Raw genomic sequence first — 13,571 nt, forward strand, 5'->3', positions numbered from 1 at the left:
CTTTGTGGTAAGACTCAAGGCTTCTGAGTCTTGGGGTTCCCCAGGGAAGGGTTTGGGGAGACCAGAGGGAGCCAAAACCCTGGAATTTTTGGATGGTGGCAGCGAGATCAAATCTGAGCTGGTAATTAAGCTTAGAGGGGTTCATGCTAGCTTCTCAGGTTGTGAACGCTAAGGTTCAAATCTGAGTAGGAAGCTACGACAGGCTGCCTTTCTTCTAGCCTACTATAATTTTTGTATGGTTTGGTCTGTACATCAGGTTAGCTTGCTGAATCATCCTGATAAGCCCAACCTGGGTGAAATGTATGTCTGTGATTGCTCACCAAAGCTAGAAAAAACCGTGATCCTTGTCAAAGAATCCTGGAGATCTAGTTGTATTGGATATACTGCAATCTTCAAAACAGGATGCTGAAAATATCCCAGGATACTTTAACATCCTTTGGTTATTTTATAGTACATCCACGCAGTAGAAACGAACTGAACAGTTGAGGTGTATTTCTGCGTTCACCCTTTAATATAGTGTGTTCTGAAAACCAGAGTGGTAGTAGGCTTTCTTCTCTTTCGGGCATCCCCATTTCTTTTGTGGGTGGTTATATTCTGAAATCCATAACGTTCCTTTGTAGACAAAGCCAGCAAGTGGAACATTCCATGTATGAATTGATAGACATTCTGAAGCACAGATTGAAACCAGAAGACAAAAGCAATCTGCAGGTAAGATCTAAAATGTAAATAATTATGAAGCATTTCTTAAGCTACTTATATTTCGTTTATGAAATATGAATTATTTGGAGCCTTTTTATTTTGTGTTTGCTGTTTCACTGTGACTTTTCAGGATTCATTTGCCTGTGGACATCTTGATATGAAACAGAAAACACGCTGCCAGGAATGTCTGTCCTGTAGTTACTATAACCTGATGGGGCAGCTTTGTCAGAAAAATACCGACTCCCTAGTCAAATGTAGGTTTTTCATTTTAAACTATACTTACTTTTATTTTTTTAATTATATGACACATTTTGATAATATTTTAAAAAATTCTGAACTTGTGGTCATGACTATAATTTTTCTAAAATGTTCTATTTATCTAGGCACCAGGATTTCTTTAGATGCTTTAAGGCGTCGCTTACATGTTCTCAACTCTAAGTATCAGATGACCAAGTTCCTAAAAGATCAAAGAGTTCCGTTATTCAAAGCTGAAATTCAATTGGCCATTCCAAATGTTGTCTTGAGGCCAAGTCTTGATGATATTCAGGTAACATCATCAAAAATAAATGCATATCACAATCATTCTTGGTATCACATACTTATGTAAATAAGTTTTTTTTTTTAAATAAGGTGTGTCTATTTAACCTCAGATAAGAATAGAACTGAGAAAAATAGGACATTTTAAAAAAAATTAATGGTACAGAAGATGGTATCTTGAGAAATAAGAAAACTGGAGCCATCAATCAAGATGTTATACTAGCCAATAAAAACAGTAATTCTACTGGAAACTTAACACCTTTCATCTATAATCCTCTACTTTAAAAAGGAAAACATTTCAAAGAGGGTGTGCAAACCAAAAAAGTTGAATTCAAAGCAATCAGTAAAAACTCAGGCCGCGCCCATTACTTAAAACTCCTGCAGAATATTCAATGACCATGTAAGTGTGAAAACAGCTATATATCAGTTGCCACACAATGAGGCTCTGATTTAGTGAAGCACTTAAGAACGTTCTTAGGTTTAAGCATATCATTAATCCCATTTTATTTCAGCAAAACACTTAAGCACATGCTTAAAATCAACTACTAGATGAATCACTTTACACTGATTCCAAAAGCAATTCGTTATAATGTGACTGGCAGCCTAGCAACATTTTGATCTGCCACTCCCTAAATCAACCTTCAAATTCTCAGTCAGATTTAATTTGCAGCCTGTGTGGTCTGGGAACAAGAACTCAGATAATAAAAAGTAAATTTAAATACTGTAGATAGAAAGGTTTGTATGATGCCATCATTTGTACAGCTACAAATGTATGTAACTAGACTAAATAAATGTATAAAGGCACTCTATGATGGTTGTGAAATAAGAGTAAATTAATTCTAACTGCCTCTGTTTATTCCTCTTTAAAACGAGGTATAATATAATAATTAAACAACAATGTGCTATGAGGTATAATTAATATTTGTAAAGCTCTTTAAAATCCTTGGATGAAAGGCATGTAGAAGTGTAAGGATTATTAGTATGTGGTTTAATCCATATTTAAGTTAGATGATTTTTTTAAACAGGTTTAACTTGGTGCTGTGTAGATAGGACATTATGGAACACCCCTTTCCTTTCTCAAAGTATATGAATTATTTGGGGTGCCCTATAATATAGCATTTATTAGAATATAGCATTGCTAAGTGGAAGAATGTAAAGATGAGAGGTGCATTTTTCAACTTTGCTATTAATCAGGCTGTGTTTTTTTAGCGAGGACTGATCTATATGTTTAAGGTGAATATTCTACTCTTTTCAGAGTGTGGTAAACAAAGCAGTAAATATCATATTATCGATGGCCAGAGATATCCCACTGTGGAAGTTTGCTCATTTACATCATAGACAGCAGCAGGTAGAGTACTTTTTTAAATTTAAATTGCTTAGAATGTTAAAAAAGAATGGTTAGAGAAACTAAATATTTAGTTTTCAGAGTAGCAGCCGTGTCAGTCTGTATCCGCAAAAAGAACTGGAGTGCTTGTGGCACCTTAGAGACTAATAAAGTTATTTCAGCATAAGCTTTCGTGGGCTACAGCTCACTTCTTCGGATGCATGGAAGGGTTTACACTTCTAAATTTTCTAGGAAAGGTTACGTTTACATTAATTTTTTGACTTGTAGTTTTGAATTTTTTTCTAGTGAGGTCTATTGTACAATTTACTGAAAACGTATTTATGTAAAATCTTTACATTAAACAATCAGTTAAGTAGAAGACATTCATTATTAGTATGTTTTTATTGAAAATATTTTCCATATTAAAAAGAGCACTAGCTTACACAAAGAGATTTTTACAAATGATGTTAGAGTGTTAGTGCTATTATAAATTGTAGGAGAAAACTAACATCATTGTGTTTTATTATGCAGCTAATTATGCATAATAAACACTATTGATCTTCCCAGAGAAAATCAGTATTAAGAGCATGTTAAGCTTGAGAATACATACTATCAGTAATGTAAGAGTAAAAAAAAATCACATGGATGTTGTAGTTGTGCTAAAACAAGTACTACAAACCCAGGACAGTCATAGTCAGGGTTAAACTTAAACCAACTCCACACTTGTAAGGATATGGAAATGCACAGTTAAGACAACCAAACAACCTTAAAATTCTGCTTTGTAGTGATGCTATGCAATCACTTTTATAACTTATAACTATTTTATAGTTAATACATTTTAGTGATGGTAGTACCAGGTTAAATTAAACTGATTTTTAAAAGACACTTTCTTTTTTCCATCTAGTCTTTGTCTTCATAGAGAAGTGTGCAGATCTCCCACTGTTGGAATAGTTTGTTCAGCACATGGCTCTTAAAGGGAAGTGGGGAGCAAATAGGAAAATAAGTGGCCCTTGAAGCTTCGAAAGGAGCTTCAATGGGTTCCCAGAGAAAAGAGGAAGGAAGGGAGGGGGGAAATGAGGGAACCAAAAGGTCATACGAATGCCTAGTTTATCCAATAAAAATATTAATCATTTTGAGCAACCTCCCTTGGGCTGCTGGATCCTAGGCTTGTCATGCAAGTGACATGTCTGCACTCTAGGGGGAGAGTTATAATTACTAGCCTGGCCTGCCAGATGACCATGGAGTGGCAATAGCTTTAGCTTAAAGAAGCAGAATGTTGTATTTCTGTGTAGCCTTCAGATGTAGGGGGTTTTAAAAAGTTACATGGAGGAGCATGCTGTCTGGACTGATCCTTCCTCGATCAGGCACAGAAACTCCATGGGACAAAAAGACAGTGCACATTTTTGATTTGCAAGCCTGTATATAACAGGGTCAGGGAAAGCAGGCTTCAGATAAGTTATTCAGGAAACATGGACAATTTTCAAAGGCGCACTTCTTTCAAACCTAATGCTCAATGTGTGTCAGAAATGAGTCTAAACACTTGAGTTAAACAATGGGTCCAATGGGTCACATGTATGCCTGTGACAAGGTAAAAGCTCAGCCAGCATAACAGGATGCTGTCCCCCAGGCCAGTACAAAGATGCCCCTCCTATGACGACTTCTTTTATACATTAGTACAAACAAGTTATGTATTACACTCTAGATCCGGGGTAGGCAACCTATGGCACGAGTGCCGAAGGCGGCACGTGAGCTGATTTTCAGTAGCACTCACACTGCCCAGGTCCTGGCCACCGGTCTGGGGGGCTCTGCATTTTAATTTAATTTTAAATGAAGCTTCTTAAACAATTTAAAAACCTTATTTAATTTACATACAACAATAGTTTAGTTATGTATTATAGACTTATAGAAAGAGACCTAAAAACGTTAAAATGTATTACTGACATGCAAAACCTTAAATTAGTGTGAATAAATGAAGACTCGGCACACCACTTCTGAAAGGTTGTCGATCCCTGCTCTAGATGTTGTTAGTTACCAACCTTATACCTCGTACCTGCTGGTTTGAACAAAACATACTTATCCATTATCCTGTCATTCCTTCCTTATCTTTAGGAAGGGTCGATGTGTTCTTGTATCGTCTCTTAGGAATGTGTTAACATAGTTACTTGAGAGATATGTGTGGTTTTGTGCCATCCTCTCTGGTCAGGAATGTGCTTATTTGGTGTTATCTTACACCTAACATGTTACTGTTGTGCCACCACTTTGGTTCTGCTTTGGTTCACACTGTTAGTTATGCCTAGGGCTCCAGCCGGGTCTGCAGACAGAAAACATTTCTCCTCTGGACAGTGGAAATCATGTCCTTTCTAGCCATAGTTAATACATACAGTAGGGTGTGGTTTTTTTAAAAAAAAATACTGGTGCTACTACTGGAATATCTAGGAGTGTGGGGCTGCAGTGCCATGCCTCATCTGTCTTGGGTTGAAAGTCGAAGGAAAAACTCTATCTGATTGAAGGTTGCCCAGATAAATTCTCTATCTCTATGACCATCAAAGAAGGGAAGGAGCTGGCTCTAATTCCAGGAAAGGGAAAGAGAAAATGCTTCATTTCTAAGCTGGTTCTCTGAAAAATGGCTTTGTAAAAATGGCAGAGAGTCCTGTGGCACCTTATAGACTAACAGATGTATTGGAGCATGAGCTTCCGTGGGTGAATACCCACTTTGTCAGATGCATGTGTATTCACCCACGAAAGCTCATGCTCCAATACGTCTATTAGTCTATAAGGTGCCACAGGACTCTTTGCTGCTTTTACAGATCCAGACTAACATTGCTACCCCTCTGATACTTTGTAAAAATGGTTCCTTTTTATTCAGCAGATCTGTTCCCTGTGTGTGGTAAGTCATATCTGCTGATTTCAATGACAAAAATAAAGGATTTACTGCTTTTTCCTTCTTTAAGCCCTACATCATGAAAACAGCTAAGAGAGAAGGAGTAGGATTCAATTTCTCCTTATGCATCATCAGAACAGAATTGTTTACTATGTTCTATTTACCCCTCTGCAGCTTACAGAAGCTTGTATATGCAAGAAGGAAAGAACTCAGCTTTGCTCTCAGAGCCCAGACAGGAATTGCAGGGCTAGCAGTTTAGGGGAACCCCCCCACAATGTTACTCATAAATGCAGCACAGTTGATACAGAAATCACTGAGAGACAAACATAGAACCCCACAAAGCCATTTTTACAAAGTCACTTTTAAGAATAGAATTATAATTCAGTGACATGAGCTAAACTAAGAGCAAGTGGTTATTCATGAAGAGTGTTTTTCTTTTATTTTTATCTGCGCTCATAAGTTGCTCATTCTTGTTGAAGAATGTTCAGTAAAACTATTGGACGCAGGTTTACTGTTGTTTCATTTACGTCAGATGGAACAGACTGCTGCCATCGAGCTGGGTGATGAGAGCAAACTCACCAAGATGGTGGCATTGAGACCTTTGGACAAACAGATCAGTGAACACAAGGATGTGAACAAAGCTGTGATCCAGCTTACCACAATAATTTTATCTCTTAAAACTGATGCAGTGGATATTTTGAAGAGCTTTGCTAAATTCTCCAGCATCTGGAATCAGGTTAAATACATATATTAATATATCTCACTTTATTGCAAAACATGCTACTTTTTACTGGGTAAAATGATCTGCTTTTGGTTATATTAATAAATTGTGTTTCCTGTAAACAGTGCATGCTTTTGACTGTCATGTTTCTTCACCCTCAAACATTTTCTAGGAGCAATAGGTTTATTTTTTGTATGTAAATATTTGCTATATCTTAAGATTTTACAGTATAAAGTTGATACCTCAGCCCTAATACTTCCTTTTCTTTCTTACTGACCACATAAATGACCACAATTCCCTGATGAACTATGTCAGAAGAACAAGGTGGTGACATAATATTTGTTATTGGTCAGAAAAAGACAGAAAAACAAAATGTTGGTAGCATAAAATCCACTCTGAATCTTTCTGACAACAGCAGGAGGACTTGCTACAGGAATGTACCTCAGCTGTATAGGAAGCGAAAAGAACCATCTTTTCCTCAACCATTGCCTCTGGGAAATCAGAGCCTGCAGAGATGTTCCAAAGAGTAAACTGGCTAATCCTCCCTGAATGCACAAATGAGGCCTCAGACACAAGCACCAGCTGCTGCAAGGAGCTTTCATTCAACTTCACAGAAAGGATAAACTGCACACAGGAAAACCAAGCCAGGACTGAAGATTTTAAAACAGAACAGAGTCCAGGATGGTGGATGGGTTTTTGCTCTGAGTTTGGCTCCATCACATGCTTGTTGAACTCTGAGGAATGGCTTGGCAAGTAATAACTTGTGACATAGATCCGGGAAGCTCCTGATTAGTGAAAGGCAGTGCAGAGAAACATATAAGTGCCTCCTTTAGTGAGGACATACTACCAGCCCTTCATGCTAAAGAATGAGAGAGTCTGTCTGATCCTTGCACATGATGAATGCCATCTCTCTAACTACTGACTGCTTCCAACCTCCCCTCCTAAGCAAAATCATAGAGTACGTTGTGACAACCAAGCTCCAACAGTCTATGGCATCTGCTGGCTTTCTGGATCCTTCACAGTCAGTCAGACTTCAGACCAGGGATTGCCATTAAGACAACTCTAAAAGCCCCTATGGGGAGTTACTTCGTAGCTATGAATATGGGTTGAACCTCAGTGATTACCTAACCTTTCCTCAGCCTTTGACAGAGCTGGCCACTGTTGCTGCTGCTGCCCTTACAAGACTTGTGAGATTAAATGATATAGCACTGTAATGGTTTCAGTCATTAAACCATTAAACAAATGGTTTCTCCACGAATATTCCAAGAGTTGTGAATGATGGCTGCTCTTCATCCACAAGAGCACTTATGTATAGAGTTTTGCAGGAATCAGTGCTGTCCTTCTTTCTCTTCAGTGTCTCTGTGAGACCATTTGTGCAAATTGTGAGTTGCCATCGTCTTCATAACTAACAATACACAGGTGATACTCTCCTCAGCAGATGCAAAAAGCGTAATCACAAAAGACCTACCAATGCCAGCTACAGATTAGCACCTGGATGAAGATCAGATAGTTCAAAGTGAGCCTATACAGGACCAAAAATATATCTGGGTAGGAGGGTGGAGGTGAAACTGCAACTTCAACTTGTACAGAGCCCAACAGCCAGCCTCTGTAGGAGCAGAACGTCATGCCAATGCCATCATTAGTATTTCCTCCCACCAAGCTGCACTGTATGCTAAATGATCTGGTGCTGAATATGCCCTAGTCTTATATTAGTATCTGTAAAGTATAGGTAAAAAACATACAATTTCTGGGAGAAGGGACTGTTGATTCATTCAGCTACTGTTAGGCGGCTATAGAGTGTATTTTCAACTTCATGAAGATGTTCTAGGTGTTGGTGAATATGAGTTGTTCTGCAACGAGTGGGGATGGATAGACTAAAAATTCCCACCATAGTTTTGGTAGCTTGATTTCAAACTCCATAGAAATATTTGGAGTGGTAATTGGAATCATGGTCTGTGTCAATTTCCTGCTGACAGATACAGAAAATGTGATTCAAAAGGGGAATGGGGAAGAGGAGAGAAGACACTGAAAACAAAGCAGTTGCAATGATTTATAAAACTTAAATTTGATCTTAAGCTTTGAGACAGAGACCACGTGTTCATTTATGTTTGCACAGCACCTAGCCCATTCAGGGATAAGGAGGCTACTATAAATGTTAAACAATAATACACAATTCTCCATTTATATTAGGATCCAGAGGAAAAAGTAAAAGAATTTCTGGAGACTAACCCAGTGATGTCTGAATTCCAAACACAGATTAATTACTTTTCTGTAAGTATTGCTTAAAATTCTTCTGCTGTTCAGAGAAAAGTTATAGTGCAGTAAAGTTGATCATTTGTTTTATTCTTAGCAATTAGAAATCCAAATCAGAGAACTGCCAAGTCATTGCATATTGGAATCAGTGGATTTTGCAACTGAGTCTTTGAAAATGGCCTTAATTCAGGAATGTCGTTTGAGGCAGAGATCATTTGGATTAGCTTTAAATAAAAAAGCTGCCATGGACATGGATGCAATTTACACATTCATTGACAATCTCAGCAAGAGATTAAACAGGCCAATCAATGATCTTGATGATGTGCGAGGAGCAATGGAAGCGCTAAACGAAATACGAGAGGCTGAGATTAAAATTGACATTACAGTTGGACCTATAGAGGAATCTTATGCTCTGCTACATAAGTATGATCTACTGTTTAAAGATGGAAATGCAGAAAGAGTTGATGGGTTGGCATATGCTTGGAAGAACCTAAACACACAGGTACTGTAGCTTTATCACTTTTAGAGTAGGCAAAGTACAGTCATTCTTGTCAGAATTTTTTGTGCCACATGACTGAAGGAGAACCAGTTTATTTTAAACATTCACTTATTTCAAATCCTCCTGATTATTTTCACTCTTATGCATATATTTACTTATGATAGGTATTGAAGATTCAGGACTTGCTGCTTGAAGTGCAACCATCCATGAAAGCAGATTTACTGAATGGTGTTAAAAAGTTCCAGACTGATGCTGTGGAATTTTACACAGACTATAATGAAAAGTGAGTGAATCATGGTGCAGTACATTATGTTACATTGGTAATTGTTCCATAAGGGTACATCTAAGATGTCTTCAGGAAACTAACAAGAAGCTGTAAGAGGCACATTACAGCTGAAAGAAATACATAGTTTCAAAAAGCAAATTTTTTTTTCCAATGTGTTTTACCCTTAAAGGCCTGGGTTGGGCAAATATTATTATTGCCATAGATTCATTTCAGTGTAAGATTCAAGTTTGTAATGTTAGATGAATTAATTAGGATTGAAAAAAATAATAGTCAACCAGAACCTAAGCCCAAATCTCAAGTCAAACGCTTCTAAGGTCCTGATCCAGCAAAGCACTTAAGCGTGTGCTTAATTTTAAATGTGTGAATAGTCCCTTTGAAGTCAATGGAGATTCGGGCCTGCTGAATCCTGTTACCCAATGCACTGAGCCATCCAAGTTTACAGTAGGGGCAAAAATCATATATCGTCATTGTATTTACTTGATGGTTTCATTTTGTCTCTGGCACTAATTATTGTAATCTTCTCCATTGAGTGTTGATTGCTATCTGTTGTAGTGATTTTCCCTTGTTTCATAAAGAGTGAAAGTGAAAATCACATTAATTAAAATATATATTTTAAAATAAAAATTAATGTAAAGTAATAGAAACAAAATAAAACATTTGTTGAACTTTTTGTTCCTGTTAACTTCAGATCCTGGCAGTTAGGGTGAGTTGTGTCACCAGAAATGTAGGAAAGACCCTTAGGAAAGACCTAACATCTGATGTCAAAACAACTATATTTTTGGTCTGTCTTCTCAGATCTTTTGTCATAAACGTCAATTGTCAGAAAAAAATCCCTCATGTTTAAAAAAAATTTCATAGTGTGTGGGCTAGGAGAGTTTTCCATTTCTTTAAACAGTGCCTCTATGATGCTCCTTGAAAAACCTGCACAATTGGTATTACCGTATATGTGAATTTGACTATGTTGATTTTTGCAGAGGCCCTGGTGTGGAAGACATTCCTCCCTGGGAAGCAAGTGATAGATTACAAATCTTCCAAGCCAAGTTTGATGAACTGTGGAGGAAGTATATCACTTTTTCTGGTGGGGAAGAATTATTTGGTCTTTCTGTCACAGGTAATGATGCCACAGTTGGAGTTCAGAATGTCGCAAAATAAATACCAGGCAAATAATATTAGCCAAGCATTTGTGTGGTTGCTGTTTGTCTGGCAGCTTTGTCCATTAAGGTTTGGGTCTTAGTTGTACACAAAGGGCTAATCAGATATTGTCACTGGGGGTATGTCTACACTACCTGCCGGATTGGCGGGTAGTGATTGATCTATCGAGGATTGATTTAGCGCATCTAGTGTAGATGTGATAAAATCAATCCCCAATTGCTCTGCCGTCGACGCCGGAACTCCATCACGGTGAGAGGCAGAAGCGGAGCCGACGGGGGAGTGGCAGCAGTTAACTCGCCGCCGTCCTCATGGCCAGGTAAATCGACCTAAGATACACCGACTTCAGCTACGCTATTCGTAGCTGACATTGCGTATCTTTAGGTCAATCCCTCCCCTCCCGCTCCAGTGTAGGCCTAGACTGGGATATCATCTCAACATTTGCTTTTGTAATCTGGAGGTCTAAACAAATATCTAGAGAAATTAAAAGGTTATGGATTTTAATTAACTCTATTACAGGCATCTCTAACAAACCTGTGGCCACTTAGGACCTCAATATGACAACAAAATAGACCTCAGGTACTTCTGCTTCAAAAATATGAACTAAAATCAAAGGAAAATTATAGCAGTTGCAGCAGTTTGTATCCAATACCAAACTGGTCCCCTGTTGCCCAGAGGCTGGAGGTGACATATCTAAAGGTATTTAGGCACCTAATGATGCAAGTAGGCACCTACTGGGGTTTTCAAAAGTGCCTAGGAGCTTTTGAAATCCCACTAAGCGCCTATCTGCATCTTTAGGTGCCTAAATACCTTTACAAATCTGGCCCTGAGTGACTGCAAAGGTGACTTTAAACTGCCTTTGCCCACCTTCCTCAGGTGCACAAAGAGGCGCTGTGACACACCTGAAGATCTGGGTCAACATCCTCAAAGGAATCCTTTATTTGCAGTCACAGATGGTTTAGACAACCCTGTGCAGAAATGGAGTTTAACCATAGATTCTACCTGACATAAAGATGACAGCTTTTTTGAGAAACGGAGCGCCGAAGGAGATGCAACATGACAAATTCTTGTTAATATAAGGGTATGTCTGCACTGCAGTTAAACAAATGCAGCTGGCCTGTGTCAGCTGACTCGGGCTTGCAGGGCTTAGGTTACTGGACTGTTTAATTGTTGTGTAGATGATTGTCTGCATGGTCCCAGAGCATGGGCTCTGGTCTGAGCCCAAACATCTACATAGCAACTGAACAACCCCTTAGCCTAAGCCCTGAGAACCTGAGTCAGCTGACACAGGCTAGCCCTGGGTGTTGAATTGCAGTGTTGGCATATCCATAGTGACTCCACCCAGGAGACAGCTTATTGAAGACTGCAGAGGCATCTTGGATGGAGTCTGTCTACCTCTGACAGAAACCTGAGCTTCTGTCTCTGTTACGCTTTGGTGGGCATGATTGAATATGAGTACTAAGCTGTGTGAGTGCAGGCCTAGGGACTGGCGGGGTTGGTGAGGGAAGGGTCATTAAAAACAAGGGATAGGGTTAGAAATAAGGGACAGCGAGCTCTCTGACAGGAAGGGATGAGCTGCAGAAAATTACATCATGGATAGCTTCTCTGGGAGATGGGGTCCAGCAAGTCTCTGGACCAAAGAGGGGACGCTGACACGTTATCCTGGGCCCTGTAAATCCTGATAGTGATACTGATAAATGCTTTCAGTGTCAGCTTCATTGTAGTAAAATATGTTCCTTGTCTAGAGTAAAGTGCCCCCCAAAATGCTTTGGTTTAAATTAAAGTTATGACAAAAATGCAATAAACACCTTATTTTATAAATATTATATTTAGTGCTCACCCTATGAGACGACAGAAATATGTATACATACGTATCCTCTTTTTGGTGCTTTGTGGTGTGAAAGCTTCTCCATTACAAGGACAGTCCATATTTTACTATGCCACAATTCCATAAGAGGAGGGAGTCATATTTTTCTAATAATGTGCAATACAAAGTCTAGCTGCAATAAATAATAAATTAATTTGTTGCTCTGTTTAAAACGTAAATCCTTTCCTGGGGTATTAAGTAAGCAGGTCGAAGGATCTCTAGGAAGCTGGCATTTTGTCATAAGATAAATCTTTTTAATAATTTCCTTCCACCTTTCCCTGCAACCTTCCAACAGAGTGCCTCCCTAGTAGCAAAAATGTGATGGATCCCAACTGAAGTCCAATGCCATCCATAGGCAGCGAGTTATATGGGCCCGTGGTGCCCATGCTCCATCAATATTCATGAAGGTGGGCCCAGCTCCACCAATGTTTGGGCCCCAGGTCCTTGCTTTGGGGGGTCCTGCGCCATGGGTTGGCAATGTGGAGCGCTCTCACCTCGGGGGCAGTTCCCCCGCCTCCCCACAAGAAGCTCCCCTGTCCCCAGAGTCACTGCATGCTGCGGGGAGGCCCCAGCACTGACCCAGCTCCCAGGCCATTGGCTGGGAACCCCAACCAATGGGAGCTGCAGGGGGCAGTGCCAGAACTGCCTGGCCACGCCTCCACAGCAGGGAGCGGGAGGGAGCCGCAGGCAGAGAGAGCCCCAAGTCCCCAGGTGTCTGTCACTGTCAGAGACACACAGACACAGCTGGGTGGTTGTGGGGACAGACAGATGGAGCCGGGGGCAGGGTAAAGGAGCAGCGATGGGCACCCTGGGGCTGGCATAAAATACACAGTACAGAGGGGGCTTCCTGAGGGGGCTATAGCAATACCCCCCTGCAGAGCAGACCCGGGCTGCGGCTGGCTCCATCCATCACTCTCCTCCACTCCACAGAGACCCACACAACCCTCTGCCCCCCCAAGAAACCCCCAACGACCTCTGTGCCACTGTCACCCCTTCCAAAGAGCCCCCCTTTGTGCCAGACAACTCCCCTCTCCCCTGCTTCAGAGCTCCCTACAATCTCTCCCTTTGCCTTCCCCTTCCTCCTCAGCCCATTGGCCAGCACGGCCAATGGGAGCTGCACCGGAAGCAGGGTGCCTGCTTGCAGATGCAGACCTGCGTGGCTGTGCCTCCACAGCACGGGGAGGGAGAGCCACAGGTGAGCAAGCCCCAGTCATCATCACAGGCACAGCAATTCTCTGGATATTTAATTTCACTGAGGCAAGTAATTCAATCTACTCTTCCTTTCCAGTATCAGAGGGGTAGCCGTGTTAGTCTGGATCTGTGAAAGCAGCAAAGAGTCCTGTGGCACCTTATAG

At 40.2% G+C, this 13,571-nt stretch overlaps 1 protein-coding gene across 2 annotated transcripts in view; it reads left to right on the plus strand.

The window, feature by feature from the left end:
* LOC116821627 (dynein axonemal heavy chain 5-like) overlaps positions 1-13,571 on the plus strand; it is a 295,723-nt gene that overhangs the window by 72,184 nt on the left and 209,968 nt on the right. For both annotated transcript variants that reach the window (XM_075062654.1, XM_075062655.1), the window contains 9 exons: positions 621-708; positions 830-953; positions 1,083-1,246; positions 2,492-2,584; positions 5,974-6,177; positions 8,353-8,433; positions 8,513-8,917; positions 9,079-9,197; positions 10,175-10,311. In XM_075062654.1, the coding sequence (XP_074918755.1) occupies positions 621-708; positions 830-953; positions 1,083-1,246; positions 2,492-2,584; positions 5,974-6,177; positions 8,353-8,433; positions 8,513-8,917; positions 9,079-9,197; positions 10,175-10,311 (1,415 nt within the window). The remainder of the gene's footprint in view (positions 1-620; positions 709-829; positions 954-1,082; positions 1,247-2,491; positions 2,585-5,973; positions 6,178-8,352; positions 8,434-8,512; positions 8,918-9,078; positions 9,198-10,174; positions 10,312-13,571) is intronic.

Source organism: Chelonoidis abingdonii, chromosome 2 (genome assembly GCF_003597395.2).
Source record: "Chelonoidis abingdonii isolate Lonesome George chromosome 2, CheloAbing_2.0, whole genome shotgun sequence".
In the NCBI taxonomy this organism is placed as follows: domain Eukaryota; kingdom Metazoa; phylum Chordata; order Testudines; family Testudinidae; genus Chelonoidis; species Chelonoidis abingdonii.